This window comes from Acipenser ruthenus, chromosome 12 (genome assembly GCF_902713425.1).
Source record: "Acipenser ruthenus chromosome 12, fAciRut3.2 maternal haplotype, whole genome shotgun sequence".
Taxonomy (NCBI): Eukaryota; Metazoa; Chordata; class Actinopteri; order Acipenseriformes; family Acipenseridae; genus Acipenser; species Acipenser ruthenus.
Window position 1 is genome coordinate 12,199,947 of NC_081200.1, and position 17,810 is coordinate 12,217,756.

The following is a 17,810-nucleotide window of genomic DNA, read 5'->3' on the forward strand; positions in this document are numbered from 1 at the left end:
ATCATATCCATGAGTCTGAGAGAAAAAAAAATGGAAACACATATCTTAGGATAATAAATGGATAGAAATTTAAATCTAATGTAAATTCAGAAGTATAAATTAAGTCTTTTTAGAAATACAAATATACCAGAGACAGGCATTTGAATTGTATTGTTAGTGTAACACCCAAACAAATGTTCAACACTAGAGTCCAACTTTTTGACAAAAACATTCATTTTTATTTTTCAAACATTTTTTCTTCTTTTGTTTACAGTTAAAGTAGTTTTATTTTACAGCTATTCATATTATTCCCTCATTTACACTGCAAATATTTACATTGTAAACATTGATGTAGCAAACTTTGAGTAATAGCATGTTAAAAACACAATATTATCTCAAAATATATATCTGAATTGTTGCTTCTCTATACTTGTTCCACTTGAACCCTTGAAAAAGTAAAAATAAAACTAACTCCAAAAGACCATGCAAGTGTAACAGAATGCAGGCACTCCTGTATGGTTCTCCTTATTGATAAAATTCCAGGTTCGCATTTATTACATCCTTCTATGTGCAGGATTGCACTTCCACTGCATTGTCAGGCTTAACGGCCCAATCCATACTCTTCACACAAAACTTACATTTTCACAGCCAATTCAATCTTCAACACACTACTGTAATATTTAAATTCATAATCAACCAGCCATTTAAATAACAAGTCATCTGATTTACGTCTTTTAAAAAATAAAATGTAACATCAGTGTAAACACTGTTAAATTGACAATTTTAAGAAGTCAAAAGTTCACTAAAATTGACAAATTGCCTCATTATCAGAAGTAACAAGAATCAGTTTTATTATAAAAACTTGCTAGTTTGAGGTATTTAGCTCACGGTTGATCGTATAGTCTCAGTGAGACCAAAGCATGCACCAAAATGAATGAGCTTTCAATAATCATGCATTTCCAGGGAACATGGAACGAATAAGTGAACAACTATTGAAATGCATATATTGTATGTCAGAGAATATTTTTAATTTAATGGGGGTGGGGGAGCAGAAAACCTGGCAGCATGTATATATTATTAAAACAAAAAATACAAGCATTTGTCCCAAAAATACACATGGTCCACAGAGGCAACCTCCCATTGACTTAACCCACGCCCCCCCCAAGAATCAATCAGTATTTATAGTGCAACTACACAACTACATTTAACTTACATTGTTGTTAACAAAAAAGTCTATCTCGACTCACTGCCACATTTACATGCCTTCTAAGTACAGGCACACTATTGATCAGGTAATTATTTGCAATTGATTGTAAACAAATTAGAAACTTTAACTTGAGGTAACAGTATGTTTTCACCTTAGCAGACCTTCTCCTATAAACAGTACTACCTTTTTGTAGATGTACGGCCTAGCTGGAGGGGTTCTAGAACCAATACTGCATACGAGGGCCTAAAGTAATTCATCTACCAGTAACAAAGAAGTCCTCTCCCCCTCCCTATGGTTCTCCTGCTAAATGTATTATCTGTACACTGGGGTGTTGAGTGAGCATGCAAGTATCCTTGCTTCCATAATAAAGTAACCTGTTACTGTTAAATTTCACACTGTTTTAGTTGAATTTCATATAATTAACCATCTTTTCCATAATGTATTTGGTCTGCAATCATGTATCACATTCACTCCCCACTAATGCAGACACACTCATCTGTGGCATAGAGAAAACAAAACTAAAACGTGAAGGAAGCAATGCCACAGATAGTTCCCTCTCATTCCAAGAGTCTGCATTCACAAAGCTCCTTGTATATCCTTTTCCGTACTTTGGGCATGTCCTCTTGGGAAAACTGAAAAGGTTTTCCTAAGGCCAGGCACTTGCAGTACTGAGGGGAGAAAAAGTTACACTGTTAAACATTGTTGGTATACTGTCTGCCACAATTATAAGTTAACCAAAAACTTACAATACAGGCATCCCTGGGAATCTTACAGTTTACTTGTTTTGTTTTTAATCAGGATATGCAAATATTTCCAATACTACTAACAACATGCTGCATTCTTGTACCTTAAGCCACATATTCTGATTTCAGCTATTGCAAAGTCAGAACTACAACACAAGTGTTAAGGTACCAGGAGGAAGCATATTGTCTTTGATAAACATGCATATTCCAAACTGAAGCACAAAATAAAAGCCATGAAACAAATGCTATTCAACAGGAGAAAAGTGGTGAGTGATAATATTAAGAGCAAAATAAATACAAAAATGGATTTTAATTAAATCAGGAGAAGAGGATGAGGTGTATAAAGGCCAAGCAGGGAGATTGGATGAGATGGGAGTGTGTGGAACAACGCAAGATTGGCTGGCAAGACCTATAGTCAATGGAACAGAGCAGGATCAGTTTCCTTATCAGGTCAACATATGATGTTCTCCCATCACCACAGAACCTAAACCTCTGGGTAGGAGAGGATCCCTCATGTCCTTTGTGTTCATCACCTGCAACATTAAGGCACATTTTGACAGGATGTAAGGTGGCTCAGCCAAGGACGGTTTACTTGGCGCCATGACCAGGTGCCATGACCAGGTGCTGCGATGTTTGGCCTTAGCATTGGAAGACAAGTGTAACATGACCATTAAGTTGCCACCTGTTCCATCAAAACATTACACACAAAAGACAACATTCCTCCACCCAGGAGAGCAACCACCAAGAAAAGGTGTTAAAACCAATCCTTGCCCAGGACAACTGGAAGCTGCTAGAGACTGGAAAATGCTGGCAGATGTTTGTCAACATCTTATTTTTCCACCTGAGATTGCCACCACTAACCTTCGACCAGATATTGTCTTGTGGTCTGGATCAGCATGCCTTGTTCACCTGGTAGAGTTAACAGTGCCATAGGAGGATGCTGTAGATGAGGCTTATGAGAGGAAGAAACTGCGGTATGCTCAACTAGCCACTGAAGCGGAACAGCGAGGATGGAGAGTCCGGGTTTACCCAGTGGAGGTGGGTTGTCGAGGGTTTGTGGCACACTCTACAACCCGGTTTCTCAGAGACGTCGGATTCAGTGGCCAAGAGTTGTGTCGAACAGTGAAGAACTTATCTGAAGCAGCAGAAAGGAGCAGCAACTGGCTGTGGTTGAGACGGAAAGATTCTGGCTGGGGATCTCAAGCACAATAGAAAGGAAAGCTGATGTACGGGTAAGTAAGCTGGGCTGAGTTGAGTGGGGGACGGAGGGGGGTGATGCTGGGACGCCAGAATCACCGTCGAGCCCTCTTGAGGTGTCGTGGGCTAGTCGACGAAACACCAAGGATGGAAGGTGCCCACTTGAAGACCCCAGAGATGTACCCTACTTAGCTCAATCCAGATGGTTGTCATGCTGATGCGCTGGGGAGACCGCACTGTGGTTGATCCCCAGAGCCAGCATCGCAGCCGTTGTGTGTGCTGATGCGCTAGGGAGGCAATAAGCTGATCCCTGGAGCCAGCATTACACTTCAGCCATCAACACCAGACAGAAGGATATCTACATCATCATATGGAAGGAAGCGCAAATGGATGGAGACACAGATGGATCACATTAGTTTACTGTAAAGCTACATCTTATTTGGTGCTTATCTTGGTGAGAGCCGAGTTCAAATCAGCATGAAGTTTTAACATCTACTCTCATGTAATGGAAATCATGAGTGAGCACCTCTTTGAATAACCGTAATATTTTTACCTGTAAAACAAACACGCCACAGTCACTGTCATTGTTCTGTTGTGGAATGCACTGAAAAACAAGAAGTAAAAAAGTAATGAAAAGTCTGACACAAACCAATAGGAATAGTTTTAAATTCTTGACTAGACTTTCTTTAGGTTCCCATGTAAAACACATCAGTCTTGTGTTGAGACATGGAACATAGCTCCATTATTGATCCATATAAGCATCCCCTTGCACCTATTGCCAAAATGATATTAGATGTGCTACATAACAAATGCCTTCAGTTGTAGATACTGCACCTTGCTCACGATCATTTTCCAACCTTTCTGGAAAATTGGCTTGCCCTTCTCTTTAGCTTCAGTCAGCAAGTATCTCAAGATGTTCTTTCAAAAAAACAAACACACAAAAAGTTATTTTTGCAACCGGGACTACTGCAACGTTTGGTTTAACCTTACTTAAAATGTGTAGTAGCTAATCATTTCAACATTTTAACTCTGGATCGTGCATTTGTCTCACAAATTTTGTACATCAGAAGTGGCGGGTCAGAATTTTAAAAACCTTTAAACTCATAAAAAATGTGTTCCAAATACAGCAAGATGAACGCTACTTTAGATAATTGAATCCAGCCATAGCCAGCACTTAATATTGATGGCTACAGTGCTGGGATATGGTGAAAAATGAGTTATTGTATATTTAGACAGATTCAGCCCCTAGTAAACATGGGCTCACCTCAACAGGGTATCTGAAATGAATTCCCTGAGAGTCGTAGAACTGAATGTGCTGGTTAGGCATATCCACAGTGATCAGAGACCAATGGATCTCCAGGTGGATAGGAATTAACAAAAGGGATTTACTGAACAGGTCTACCTGGAAAAAAACAAACAAACAAAAAAACAATTAAGATTCAAAGGTTAGGGTAATTCCCTCACAGTATCAGGTGCTTTGTTTCTTTCAAAACATGGTCTTGATGCATAATTCTCACAAGAAAGACTATGAATCCCTTATGACAACTTGTAGTACTCTGGTCTATAGGGATAGCCAGTAAAACAGCATTAATTCCTTTAGTAACCACACTTAATAGTGTATCTTGCAGGTCAAACACACCAATACATTTCTGTATAGATTTCACCAATAGAAATAAAATAGTTTTTATGCGGTTAAAAAATATTAATAAACAAAGATATGATGGATTTTGTGTGGTGTGTGGCCACACCCACTCAAAAATCACGCTGGCCGGAATAGAACCGGAAGTTACGTACGAAAAGGTAAACACACAAGGCGACTGCCACTGAAAACATCAAAGAGGAAGTCGAAGATCCAAATAATTTTAGGGAACAGGGGCCACAACCTTACATTTAACCACTGTCCAGGCAGCGGGATCCCACTGATCAACAGAGGCAGTGACTAAATGGGGATCGACAAGTAGAGTTAGGGACCCTCCAAAATCTGTGGTGGATTGGCAACACTGCATGGTGAGTGTAATTTCCAAAATTGTAATGTGTTTGATTACCAATAATAATATACACTTCAGTATCTATACTCTGTAATTAGTTTTTATTAGTTTAGCGATGGTCTGTTACGGCCTATAATACCCATTTTTGTCATATTTTGTCTGTGTATACATAAGGATTGATAAAATGGCATTATATAAAGCGGATTGTTGCAGGTTTATATTCCAATATGGTAATGCCATAACAACTATTTACATGTTTTGTATCGTGATGATGCACACACAATAATTAAAGTCTCTATATAATTTTAAAAGTGAGTGACAATATTATGACCGTAAGTTTCTGTCAAAAATAATAAAGTAACTGAAATACTGTAACTTACATACTAGTTAGGTAAGCAAGGAAATTAAGAAAACAGACAACCCACAATGCACACAACGATTTCCTGAGTGGGCATTCAATAGCAGTTGTTTTGTCCCCACCGGTGTTTTAGGCGACACATTTTTCAGCCGCACGATGAATCAGCTTTTCTGATAACCATGATCTTAAAAATTGCATCATAACTTCTTTGTAATCCCTTTGACACTTGACCCCTTTTCAATCCACTATTTTCCACATGATCACTGCAGCTAGTTTTATCCATTTTCATTACTGCACTCAATACGCACTTTTGCAACAGCCTTGATTCTAATCTTATTTTTATAAAATAAAATAAAAACACTTGCCTTATATTTAGGCTAATATTATTATTTGTATAATATATATATATATATATATATATATATATATATATATATATATATATATAGTGTGTGTTCGTTCATGGTGGTTTCCTAGAAAACCTCAATGATATTTCTTTAAAAAAAAAATAAAAAAAAAAAAACACATGACATGCATTGAAGGTGCCGCATCTGACTTCAAATTGACTGGTGGCTTGCTTCTAAATCCCATACTATATTCAAGTAAGTTGGCCTCCAGATAAGCACTGTCGAAAAAGTGTGTGCCACAAATGACAGAATTCTTTTGGTGAACGGATTTCGCGGTGCAGTCCTCTCTTTTGACTTGTACAAACCTCACTCAGGAGTGAAATACGGCACTCTTTTTCCCTCGAAAGGCATGCACCCGATGCCTGACAGGTTGGAGTTTGTGCAACCCCCGCACACGCACGAATTCACCATATTATTAATTATACAGGCCGAAAATGTTTCCCTTTTGAAACGTCACATGTAACGTGGTACAAAAAGGTTGTGTTTTTGGTAGGCGTGGTCCGTGATCCACATTAATAACATTCTTAAAAAAACACTGCTGTATCCATTTCAGTGATAAAAAAACCATGCAAGATACACTTTAAAATAACTGCATATACAATGCTAAACCAAAAGACACAAAACATTATTTTACACATTGTCATCACAAGACAGCAACATCAGCCGGATTGTGGAATCCCTGTATTCAAATGGTGTGGCTAGATAAAATTGTAAATGCTAATTTTATATTATAAATCTACCACTACTTCCTGAATGGTTTTAAAATGTGAAGATTTCATTTGGTAAGTGAATACTGTAATATTTTACAAACATGCTTAGTCAACAATACATTTGATGAACAGCATTTCTGATCACCTAAATATTTGTATGCCATGCTGTATAGCCTTCAAACAAATGTTATTTGGACCTTGGATTTTGACTGATTATTAGATTTTCCTCTCCAGGTTTCCATAATAAATTTCCCCCACCATTTGTAAATTCTTGGTATACTTGAGTCTTCAAGAAAAAGGTATGCTTGCATGCTCCTTCCTGCAAAAAAAAAAAAAAAAAAAAAAAGACCTACCATTACCTTACCTTTTTGGTCCACCTTTTCACTCCTTCATATCCTCTGGTTACAAGTTGTTTATGAAAGAAACTGTTAAAGAAGTGAACCTGCAAAAGATGCATGAATTAAAAGATGTCACGTAATGGTGTTAATTTACTTCAACATCTTACATTTGCTTAAAAAAAGATATAATAATAATAATAATAATAATAATAATAATAATAATAATAATAATAGGCTCAAGTTCAGAAATACTGATACGTTTTGTACATAGTCTAACAAAAGAAAAGATAAAAATACCAAACAAACCAATTCATAATATGACTCTCAGAAAACTAGACGGCTATGAAATGCAATTCAATGAGATTTCAACCCCCTCTTGTTAGACAGCACATATGTTTTTGGATGCTGAGGGATGCCTAGTCAGTTTAAATCTAAAACACAAAGTTCCTCAGTAAAACGTGCATGCACTCCTACACTCATGCATAGCATTAAAAAACGGACACAAGCATTCAGACATCAGCACTAAAAAAGTCCCCATAAAGCCAGAAGCTGGTTTTGAATAATTAGAATTTGTTATCCCCAACAATCAGGCCAGAACAGCGGGCCACCATGACTTGCATGACGATATCCTCTAGAACTTGTGCAAAAGAGTGGGAGTGTCTGCACACTGTGGTAAGCAAAGTCAAATGGCGACCATGAAACTAAAAACTCACCTTATGAGGTACTGCATCCATAACCAACTCACCATACATGTTTATAACCTAGGAACAGATTGGACATAGTTGAATAAAAAAACACTACAAACTATGGACTATAGATAAGATAAGCCACAGCAGTTCTGCAGCTAACGTCACATTGTTGATGTTTCCAACAAGTATTTATTTTATTTTCTGAGCGATAAAATAAAACCCAGTGAATTCCACATTTGAGCACTGATAATAATGAAACAGCATCTCAAAGGCGTACAAGTTGTTTTGAATCATATTCTTACAGTACAGTTAAAATAAACCATTTATTTAGTCAAAGCCTTTTTTTTTATATAGATGACAAATTCAAACCTGTTGGATACGTACAAGGGGTTACACGTCTTACCTGATCATTCAGCCAGTTCTGACCATCCAAAGTAGATAGATCCTCCAAAGTCAAGGTATGCTTGTTATAGGACACTTTGAAATTGAACATTGGAGCATTCGCAAGTGCAGCCTGATACTTCATGATTTCCATGAATATGAAAGGTTTACTAATACAAGGGGAAAAAAAACAGATGGATAAATTATTTACTACCCATTTTATATCCTCAGCCTGCAAACTAGACTTTGGGAGGTCAAAGTATGTTATAGTTACATTTTGATTTGCAGCATTTACAATACACAGTTGTATTACAGTTTGGAAACACTGAAACAAGAATCCGAAACCAAATAAATGCATCACCCACAGCCATTCTGCATTCTTAGATTATATATTTTTGTGGGGTACCAATGAACTTATGCTGCATCTTGCTCAAACTCTCTATACAGTTGAAGGGGGCACTTAATTATGGATAGCAGAATAATTAAAGGTTGTATATGTTTATAATACTTGCTGGAGGGAGGACAGTATCATCTTGTCAAATTTGCTGGCTCACTTGGTATTACTGTAGTTAAAGTATTTTTGCTGAAAGAATGTATAAAAAAATCGATATTTATACAGAATGATTTTTGTCCCTGCAGCTTACCTTTCAGAAACATCGTGATTTAAAACCTGTTGTAGATTTTCCAGCACATCATTTTCGCTAAGAGGAATGAAACTGCCATACTTCCCATAAAACTCCTCCAGATAATCTGCAACAGAAAAAACACAAAAAAAAACACAGTATTTAGAAATCAATAATACATTGCCTCTTTGAGAGTTTAATTAATTATTTTTTTTAAAGTGTTAAAGGATTGTACCATGAATAAGTTCAGTAATTTCTTCGTCTCCAGTCGCCGAGGTCAGTAGCTGTGCTTTTGTCATACTCTCACTTCCATCAGATTCATCAGTAAGCTCTCCTGCTATAGACCCACGACTCTTACAATACACATGATCCCGTAACGGTGTCTGGAAAGGGTTAGAGAATGAAACAGGAAGCCCTACCTCCTTGTCAGTGCTTTTACTACTCTCTGTGTAACCTGTGCCATTAACTAAGGTATGTTCTATCTGGTCAGTAGCTAGTTGCCCTGGATCATCTTTTAGTTTTCCACTTTTGGGTGAAACTGCTTTTTTCACAAAAGTCTGTTTGCATTCACCACTCATTTTATTAGCAGCGTTGCACAGTTGATCCACAGGCTCAAAATTTGGATCATTTTCAGCTGTTTCCACCAATGCAATCTCTACAGGGACTGCAGTGTCCTGTGAACTCATTTCTTCTAGATCTGAATGAGTTAACCCATGTTTCCTAGTTTTATTCAAAGTAGGCTTCTTGTACTTTCTTAATTTTAGCAGCCGGTAGCTGTTTATTTCTTCCACTATGTCTTCTGAATCTGTATTGCACTGAGATAAGAAGTTCAACGCTATCCCTCTTAGCTTTTTTTGTCTCAGAGTGGAAATCCTTGACAAGTATTTAGCTCGTTCTGCTTTTCTGTGCCTTTTTATTGGCAAGTTCTTGAATCTACATCGATGTGCAAATTTGAAGAGAGAGGACTCCGTAATCCGCATCAACAAAGGAACGTTTTTGTCTTTGAGAGCTGATCTCAAATGCTTCTTAAGCTTCTTGACAGTATGTGGCTGCTTCTTTAAAAGTTCTTTCTTATAACTGCTTTTAGTTACCTTGGCTGCTTTGTTGTTGCTGTGAATGCTTCTCCCATTCCTTAGGGATTTGCATTTCTGGACAGATAAAAGAGCAGAAGTGTCTTCACTAGGAATATCGATCTGCATTTGAAAATGTGCATCACCAGCTGAACGCTCAGTCTGAGGATTAGGAAATACAGGCAACTCTTTGTCAGTTTCTTTCTCAGCACACACTTCTGCTTGTGAGTTTGATGTTAAAGGTTCCTCAGGTAAAGTACTGACATTTTCTAACTCTTCAAGGAAAATTCCTGCTGATATCAGTGTAATGGATTTATTTGGGTTTGCTTTAGATATGGAATTTCTGTTCAACACACTCTTTGAACATTTATATTGTGCGCCTTGCCATTTCTTTTTAAGCAGAAAGCGGCTCTTGCTTCCTTTATTGAAGTTTGAAAAACAGACGCAGCTCCAAAATCCATTCTGCCTCAACAGCTTCCTACAAAGTAAGGGAAGTCCTCTCCGTTTCACGGTTACTGTTCTTTGATGTCTTGTCACATTCTTATGCTGCATTATGACCCATAAAGAAAGCTGCAGATTGGGTGGGGAACAAAAGGGAGTCAATTAAAACAAAATACATACCTCGGAACCTCTGTACTATATTGACAAAATGGCCAACCTTGTGTTCATTATTGAATAATAAATGGACTTGAAATTACAGCTGCCTTAACTGCTGCACAGCTCGTGAACCTAGACTGCAAGTCTGGGATGCAAATAGCACACGTGTGCTAGATATCTCGGGTGTTTCTCTCTTTTTTTGACCGACTTGCTGTGATGTTATCCATCATTTACGTTTATAAATTCGATCTGAACAGGATACAATACACAACATCGTGAAAATTTGATTTTGGCCCTTTTTAATCGTGTGGAAATGTGTGGCAGTATACTGCTTTTCAGTTATGACCAACAAGAAATGCAATTTAAAATAATGAAATGACTTGTACTGAAAATGATTTGCACCATAAAACTAAACAACACTTGCGACATTGCGAACGACGATCTTTGAAACGAGACTGAATTAGGATGTATTCACGTGCCTATAACCTATATAACAGCACGTACGATTTAAGGCTATTGAGATTATATATTCTAAACATCCCGGCGGCACCAAACAGACTTTTTTCCGACGTGTTACTGCTCTTGTTGCAGTAAAAAAAAAAAAAAAAAAAAAAAAAAAAAAAAAACTCCGTGCTTGCACTTTATTATAACAACATCAATGAAGGCTTAATCTTTTTAAAACACTCTTAAATACCAAATTATATTATATACCTTACCAAAATCCTGCCATCATGCAATACAAAATCACGAGCAGACAAACGCAGCGTTCACGCAATATGAATAACCCAAGCAATCAGCGTGTGTGTCTTTAACGACTCCTCCTCCCTCCATCATACGTCCCGTCGCCTATTTCATACGTCACAGTCATAGAACGAACACGCGTACCATAGACATCATTTAGCAATAAGCGGCCATACCACAGACATCTATGGGTCGAATCAAGAGAACGATCAAACGGATTCCGCCACCTGCAGTTATGGTTGTTTGAATGCAACAGATGCTTAGGAGAAAATATTGTACGGTTGTGCAATAGCCAACATTTCCTTAGTAGAAAGCCACTTTAAAGTATTTAATGTACCACCTATGTCTTAAAGCAGTTTAGTTGTAACATGGTGAAGTTATGCATTTCCTATTATGACGTCTAAAATGTGTTCTATGTATCCATTATGCATAATCCAAAGCGATTTACAGAAAAATAAACAACATATACAATTATATAAATTACAGGCAATAAAAATGCAAAACAAACATATTATATACAATATATAAAAAAAATTATAAAGAAAGAGAATACAAAAATATATACATAGGAATTCACAAATAAAGGCTGAATAAGTGGGTTTTGAGAAGGCGGCGAAAAACACTAACAGTCGTGAGAATAACCGGTAGGTGGTGGGCGAGGGACGAGAAGAAGGGAGCACAGTTGCCAAAGACCGCTTAAAAAGTCGCTTTAAATTTTTGAGAGTCAAGGGTTGCACGGGAATGTACAATATTCACGCAACAGAGACCATGGAGGGAGAGAGCGAGGAGGATGACCTTTTTTTAAATAATGTAAGTACACATAAATGTATTATTTTAATATTTTAAATGTGTCATTTAATGTTCTATGCAGCAAAACTAGAACGAATATATATATATATATATATATATATATATATATATATATATATATATATATATATATATATATATATGGAATTTGTATAAACACCCTTACTCCCCTCCCTCTGAAATTGGTTGGCTTGTTTGAAAGGCAGTGCCGCTCTTTTTTCTCGTGAGACTTGGCAACACTGCACGGGAGGAGGAGAGTGAAGAGAAGGAGTACAAGTCGGCCAGTAGAGGATGAGAGTGAATATAAGGAGACACAAAGGATTGGAGATAGGAAGGGGTAGTACGAGAAGTAGAGCAATAGGCAAGAGCGACTTAAATTGGATGCAAGCAGAGATAGGTAGCCAGTGGAGAGTGTGAAGCAGAGGGGTAGCGTGAGCAGCGGGGTTGGGGAAATACCACTAGACGAGCAGCCGAATCAGGGAGATTATTGTTACAATAATCCAATGTAGAAACAACAAGAGCTTGGACCAGGAGTTGAGTGAAATAAGTAAACAGAAAAGGGCAGAAACAAATACGTGTTAGTGAAGAGATGTATTGAGAGCAGAAGAGGGAAGGGTCCAAAATAACATCTAGGTTTCTTGCAGAAGGAGGAGAAAGCTTGATGAAGCTCTGGAATGGGAGTTACATTGCCATTTCCAACAAGTAGCTGTTAATCCTGGATCATGCTTCAAGCCTATTCTTAGGCTGTCAATATTGAAAATACATTACAGAAAATCACGTGACACTGCAACCTTTCAACTTTGTACAGAGCAGGTGGGGGTCAGTGTCCAAAAACGAATATACCTCAATAGTGGAGCCACAGGACTGGTGGAGGCCCTCATACTGAGGCTAAAGTCTGTTTTAAAAAACAAAAAAGTAGGGTCAATCTGTCTTGTAGCCAGTATAGCATTCTGGTCAAATATAAGGTTTGTATTTTACAGGATCTTCCTTTCCCAGTAGCACAATTTCTGTGAAAAATGATCCACTCCTTTGCCTAATTGAGAACTCCACACCTTTAATCTCCAGTCTAGTAGTTTTGTTAATACAAAATAAGACATTTCCAGGTTTCATTTTTAATTTTACTTTTTATTATTATTACTATCTGAGGTATTGATGTACACTTTTATACATAACAGCAAATACAATATTTACAGAAAGAAAATATGCTATAATACAAACACATTTAATGTGAAGTCAGAATAAACACAGAGACATGGAAGAAACACTCAATGCAATATCCACTTGTACTAGCGTTCAGAAGGCTCTGTTTAAAGCTGAACATGTTTGTAAGAATGTGTACTGCTGCTTTATTTATTACACAATGAGATACTTGGTATTACAAATTGCAGTAGGTATTACAAAATAGGAAAGACCCTTATAACAGATTAACATATTTATTACAAATCCAACATGACAATATATGACACTTTAGAATATAACTTCACCGTAAAATAACCCTGTTTGACGTGTTTGTAATCAACAAGCAGTATAATCTGATACATGCATTTCACTCAGTCTTACACCAGAGCAGACCAAAGTGATCAGAACTTGATTCTTCACCACGCACCACGTACAGAATTACACCAATACTAGAAAATAGGCCTTTTTTTGCAATCTAAAGGTGTTGGACAAAAGCAAAACAGAAACACCTGCCATAACATTGTCAGTTAGGTGTAGGGTGACCATAGGCAGTCAGGGCAGCACTGAATTAACTGCAGGGGTGATCTTATAAGATACTAGACTATTCCTTGGGGTTACCTCTCTCCATCAGGGAGGTTGAGGGTGGATATCTGCAGCAAAGTCTGTTCTCTACAGAGTCCTGAGTAATTAATCTGGGACACAGAAGCATCCACCAACCATGCTTCTACTACACAGAAGGGGAATGCATTTTTAAAAAAATATTTTGACAGTACATGCAATCTCTATTTTTTGACCAATACAGTGTATTGGACAATTGTAACTATATTTCTAATAAATACATTTGAAAAGTTTTAGTCAATATATAGTTAAAATCAGATTTACTATTCTTTGAAAGACACGAGCTAAGTTTTAAAATATATGTATTTTATATTTTATGTATAATAATTCTTGACAAAATATCTTGTGACTAATTCATGTTGTAGATAACTGTTTTTACTTGTAGAACATGCAGATGGTTAGTGAGATCCTTTTTCACAGCAAAATGCACTCAATTAGACAAAATGCAGTAAGATAATTTAAAGTAGTATAGAGGGTTTTCTCAGTATGGTCCCAAAGAAAAAGACTTCATCTGAACTTTTCCCTGAACCATTTGAAGTCGTTTCAGTTGACCTAAACAATGACAGATCTAAATACCCCCACCATTTAAATATTCAAATGTTTCCAATTCTCTCATTTTACTTTAACACTAAAATACACTTAAGCAACTCACACACACTTTAATGATTTAAGCGACAACTGTGTTTAGATTGTGAACCATTATGATAAATTGAATAGAAAGAGGTTTGCTACTTTCTTCTGAATTACACTTCCTGGTAAACCATGGTAAGTCCACTAGAGGGAGCTCATATCCTTGATACTGTCATGATAAAAGCCAATGGGAGTATATTTAAAATAATAATAAAGCCCAATTGTGTTTTCTATAATTGTAATGCCCGATCGAATACATTTTTACGAGGAAAAGGATAGTGCAAGGTAAACCATAGATATTTAAATATATAAAGTATGTTCTTTTGTCACAATAAGGTACAATCCTGTGGAACAATTGAGAGAATCAGTAACATTCTTTAGCAAGTTCTATATTTCTTTTTTTTTTTTTTTTTGGCAAGACTAAAGTATAAAAATGTTAACTACAATACTAATTCCTCAGTATCATTTTTAATATAAAATGTATCTAGAAGCCGTAAGGCTTTTTTTTGGCTACATTATATATTTTTTTCATTTTGTGCCATTAAATGTAGATTTTGTTATATTCGAATCATCAATATCTGACTACTGGCAACCCAAGTGCTTTTTGGTGATAAAATATTGATTTATTTCTCTGTGTAACAAATGTACAATTTTCATGGAATGGCCATGTATATGTATGTCAATAATCATCAGTGTCAGGATAATATCAGCATTTAAAAAGAAGCTTTAGTTCAGCACAGTGACAGGTTCCCATGGAGGTTCAGAAATGTTCATTCAGACGTTTGGGGAAAGGCACCCTAAAAGAATATAATAAAACACAAAATGTATTAAAACACAGCAGATTTCATATTTAATACAATATACACTATACTAATTAATATTTAAAAAAGTACAGTGTGCAGTGTTTTCATAGTTAATATCCAATGACCGAATTGCTAGGAGAATCCAAATGATGTTCCAAATGATGCAGTTTTGCTTAGGAAGTGGGGAAGCACATTAGGGTTACACTGTGCCCATAGGTAAAGCGTTGCATACCGAAACCTGTGCAATGCTAATATGCTTCCCCACAGTTGCCTTAAGTCTTTTCTTAGGCATTTTTTGCAGGAATAGTTAGTAAGCAATAAGCAGGACAAATAATGATTTAAGAAAAAAAAAACTATAATATAAATCACACAGAACACGCATGTCAGGTAAGAAATAAAATATTAGAAACATGGACATGATATAAAATATCATTTTAAACACACAGTTATAAAACCCAAGTACAGCTAAAGAAACTTGCTATAGTTTATTATTAAAAAAGACATTGATCAAAAGTGTACCTCATCGGGCTGTGCTGTTCAGCTGTGGGGTCTGGAAAGTTTTGACAGTTGCTGGTCCATTACCAGCCAGTGAAAGCACATGAACATGGACTCTGTAGAGTGTCACTGGTTGAAGATGTTCAACTATCAAGAAAGGCTGGTCCTGCAGAAAAAAGATAACATAGTGTTTAGTAACTAACTAAAACAAGCACTGTATGTTAGTAACATACACATGCCACAGCTGGAATTACAAAATTCGGTATCATGAAAAAGATCACCCTGACATACATCCACCATAAAAATGACATAAGTAGAGACACACAAAAACATTCCATCATATATTCCTAGCTTTTGTTACTCTCAATAACTGTTGATAAAGAAAGTTGTAACAGAAGGGTGCTTCCATTACCCCCCAATAGCTACTGAAATGTATCCCTTAACCAGAGTACTTTACTAAAATTGACACCTACAAGTTATTGTTTTAGCTACACAGTTGTAACGAATACGTATGTATATATTTTTGTGTTAATGTAAATTCAGTATGTTATCATACCAGTTAGACATACTGTCTGTCATCTCAATATGTTATTACACTTACAGGGGACAGTATCTGGGTTTGGGAGATGACTGTGTCCGGTACTGCACTGGTTCTGCTGATCCTGGAGAGCTGCGTCCAACTGAACTGGTAACCAGTCACAGACTCTTGTGTGGGGTGGGTCTGAAACACCTGCCAATGAAACTCCCCAAGGATCGACCCATTTACAGTCTTGAAGGCAGCTGTCAGTTTTTCTGGTCTAAGCATTACTTTTCTGGCCAGAAGGTGGCGCTCTGGGATTTGCAAAAAAAATGGAAAGAAAGAAAACAAAAAGATTGTTGGAAATTAAGTAATAAACTTACTTGAAAATATTTAAAAAGCTACATTTAACCCTTTAATATACCATATCCGATAATAAACTAATCAGTATTATAGTGTTTGCACAAAAGTAGTTCAACAAGGTGTCAAAATTAAGCGATTATTATCAATTGTCATTTATTTAACCCTTTCAGTTCTGGCGGGAGCTCAAGGTCCCACCTTATTTTAGCGGCACATGTTAACATATGCCGTCGGAAATCATGGAACCTCACAGGACTCCTAGGTCCCAGTCTGAGGTAGTGTAGAAATATATGTAAAAAAAAAATGTCCTGTTGTCATGTATACCCAATATTTCAATCATATCCATAGTAAATTAAGTATTCAGGGATCCCAAGTAAGCAAGGGGTGTGATACAATGTGAAACAAACAGACAATCACCAGTACTGGTTAAAAGTACTGGTTGTGTATATTTTACAGATGTTTTCTTTTTCCACTTCACTTACCATCTCTTAAGCAGGATAGAGCTGTAGCCCCCTTGCTCTTCACTGAACTGCACTGCGGGGTGGTCACATAGGTCACAGCCTCTGCTCCCTGGCCCATCGCGGAGACCGGCTGCACTGTCACCTTGTACTTGCAAGCAAACGCGAGGCCAGTGATAACAAAGTGCGTGCCCTGGAGTCAAAGAAAAAAATTGTAACTTGTCAGCTTCAAACAGCAGCTACAAAGCGAAGCAGTTAATAAACTAAACGTCTCATCCCTAGAAACCACAGGAGTGACAGGGACTGCTTTATCTGATCGGGCTGCATGCTTTCTGCTCTATACATCTTCATTAGCTGCATAATGCACAGCACTTACACATGACAAATTGTTGCCGACAGCAGAATGTTCTCCAGCTAACTTACAGATTTCATTTATGGTAACTATTTTACAACTGAATAATAATAATTATTTAATTATATAGAACATTAAAAGATTTCTATCAGCCCATTTCGTAAGATATTTTTCAATGTTCTATAATGATTAAGCATGACTCATTTGATTTAGTAAGGTCACAAAAACGCTATAAATCACAATTTCTGTACAATTGAGTCGTATTATCGCATATAAAAAATATCCATATGCCACTATTTACAATGGCATACTATGTGTCGTTTTACTTTTCATACAACAATACAGATTACAATTACTGGCAATGTAGTGAACACAAATTTAAAATCATTTAAGTCTGTAAGCATTACAACTATGAAAACTAAAATAAACTAAATTCAAGAAAACAAAAGTTTCAGCTGGGTGTTGTCAACCAAAGTTAGTTTATTTTAGTAAAGCTGCGACTGAAGGTTTTATGAAGCGTTATAAAAATAAATAAAAGAAGATCTTTGTGTGAGTGTCTC

General features: G+C 36.7%; 2 protein-coding genes across 5 annotated transcripts in view; both read right to left on the minus strand.

Moving 5' to 3' along the window:
- Positions 1-746: 746 nt before the first annotated feature.
- On the minus strand, positions 747-11,147 carry LOC117417110 (sentrin-specific protease 5-like). 3 transcript variants are annotated; one of them, XM_034028910.3, is made up of 10 exons: positions 11,004-11,147; positions 8,856-10,260; positions 8,642-8,747; positions 8,020-8,167; positions 7,641-7,688; positions 6,954-7,031; positions 4,391-4,528; positions 3,961-4,044; positions 3,680-3,730; positions 747-1,854 (listed from the first exon to the last, which is right to left on the minus strand). In XM_034028910.3, the coding sequence occupies exons 2-10, from the start codon at positions 10,240-10,242 to the stop codon at positions 1,744-1,746; spliced, it is 2,151 nt and encodes a 716-aa protein (XP_033884801.1). In that variant the 5' UTR covers positions 10,243-10,260; positions 11,004-11,147; the 3' UTR covers positions 747-1,743. The 3 variants fall into 3 exon arrangements, with proteins under 3 accessions (XP_033884801.1, XP_058890537.1, XP_034780658.1); XM_059034554.1 differs by having other exon boundaries at positions 10,999-11,131; XM_034924767.2 differs by lacking the exon at positions 4,391-4,528.
- Positions 11,148-14,627: 3,480 nt separating this feature from the next.
- Positions 14,628-17,810, minus strand: part of LOC117416865 (anosmin-1-like) — a 55,623-nt gene continuing 52,440 nt past the window's right edge. For both annotated transcript variants that reach the window (XM_034028309.3, XM_034028308.3), the window contains exons 11-14: positions 16,923-17,091; positions 16,165-16,394; positions 15,588-15,729; positions 14,628-15,062 (exon numbers count right to left, since the gene is read on the minus strand). In XM_034028309.3, coding sequence (XP_033884200.3) covers positions 15,589-15,729; positions 16,165-16,394; positions 16,923-17,091 — 540 coding nt within the window. In that variant the 3' untranslated portion in view covers positions 14,628-15,062; position 15,588. The remainder of the gene's footprint in view (positions 15,063-15,587; positions 15,730-16,164; positions 16,395-16,922; positions 17,092-17,810) is intronic.

Coding starts and splice junctions, on each gene's coding strand:
- LOC117417110 (XM_034028910.3), bottom strand. CDS start 10,242: ATGCAGCATAAGAATGTGACAAGACATCAAAGAACAGTAACCGTGAAA. Junction 7,689..8,019: donor AGAACTGGCTGAATGATCAG/GTAAGACGTGTA, acceptor ATCTGTTCCTAG/GTTATAAACATGTATGGTGA. Junction 4,045..4,390: donor ATTTCAGATACCCTGTTGAG/GTGAGCCCATGT, acceptor TTTTTTTGAAAG/AACATCTTGAGATACTTGCT.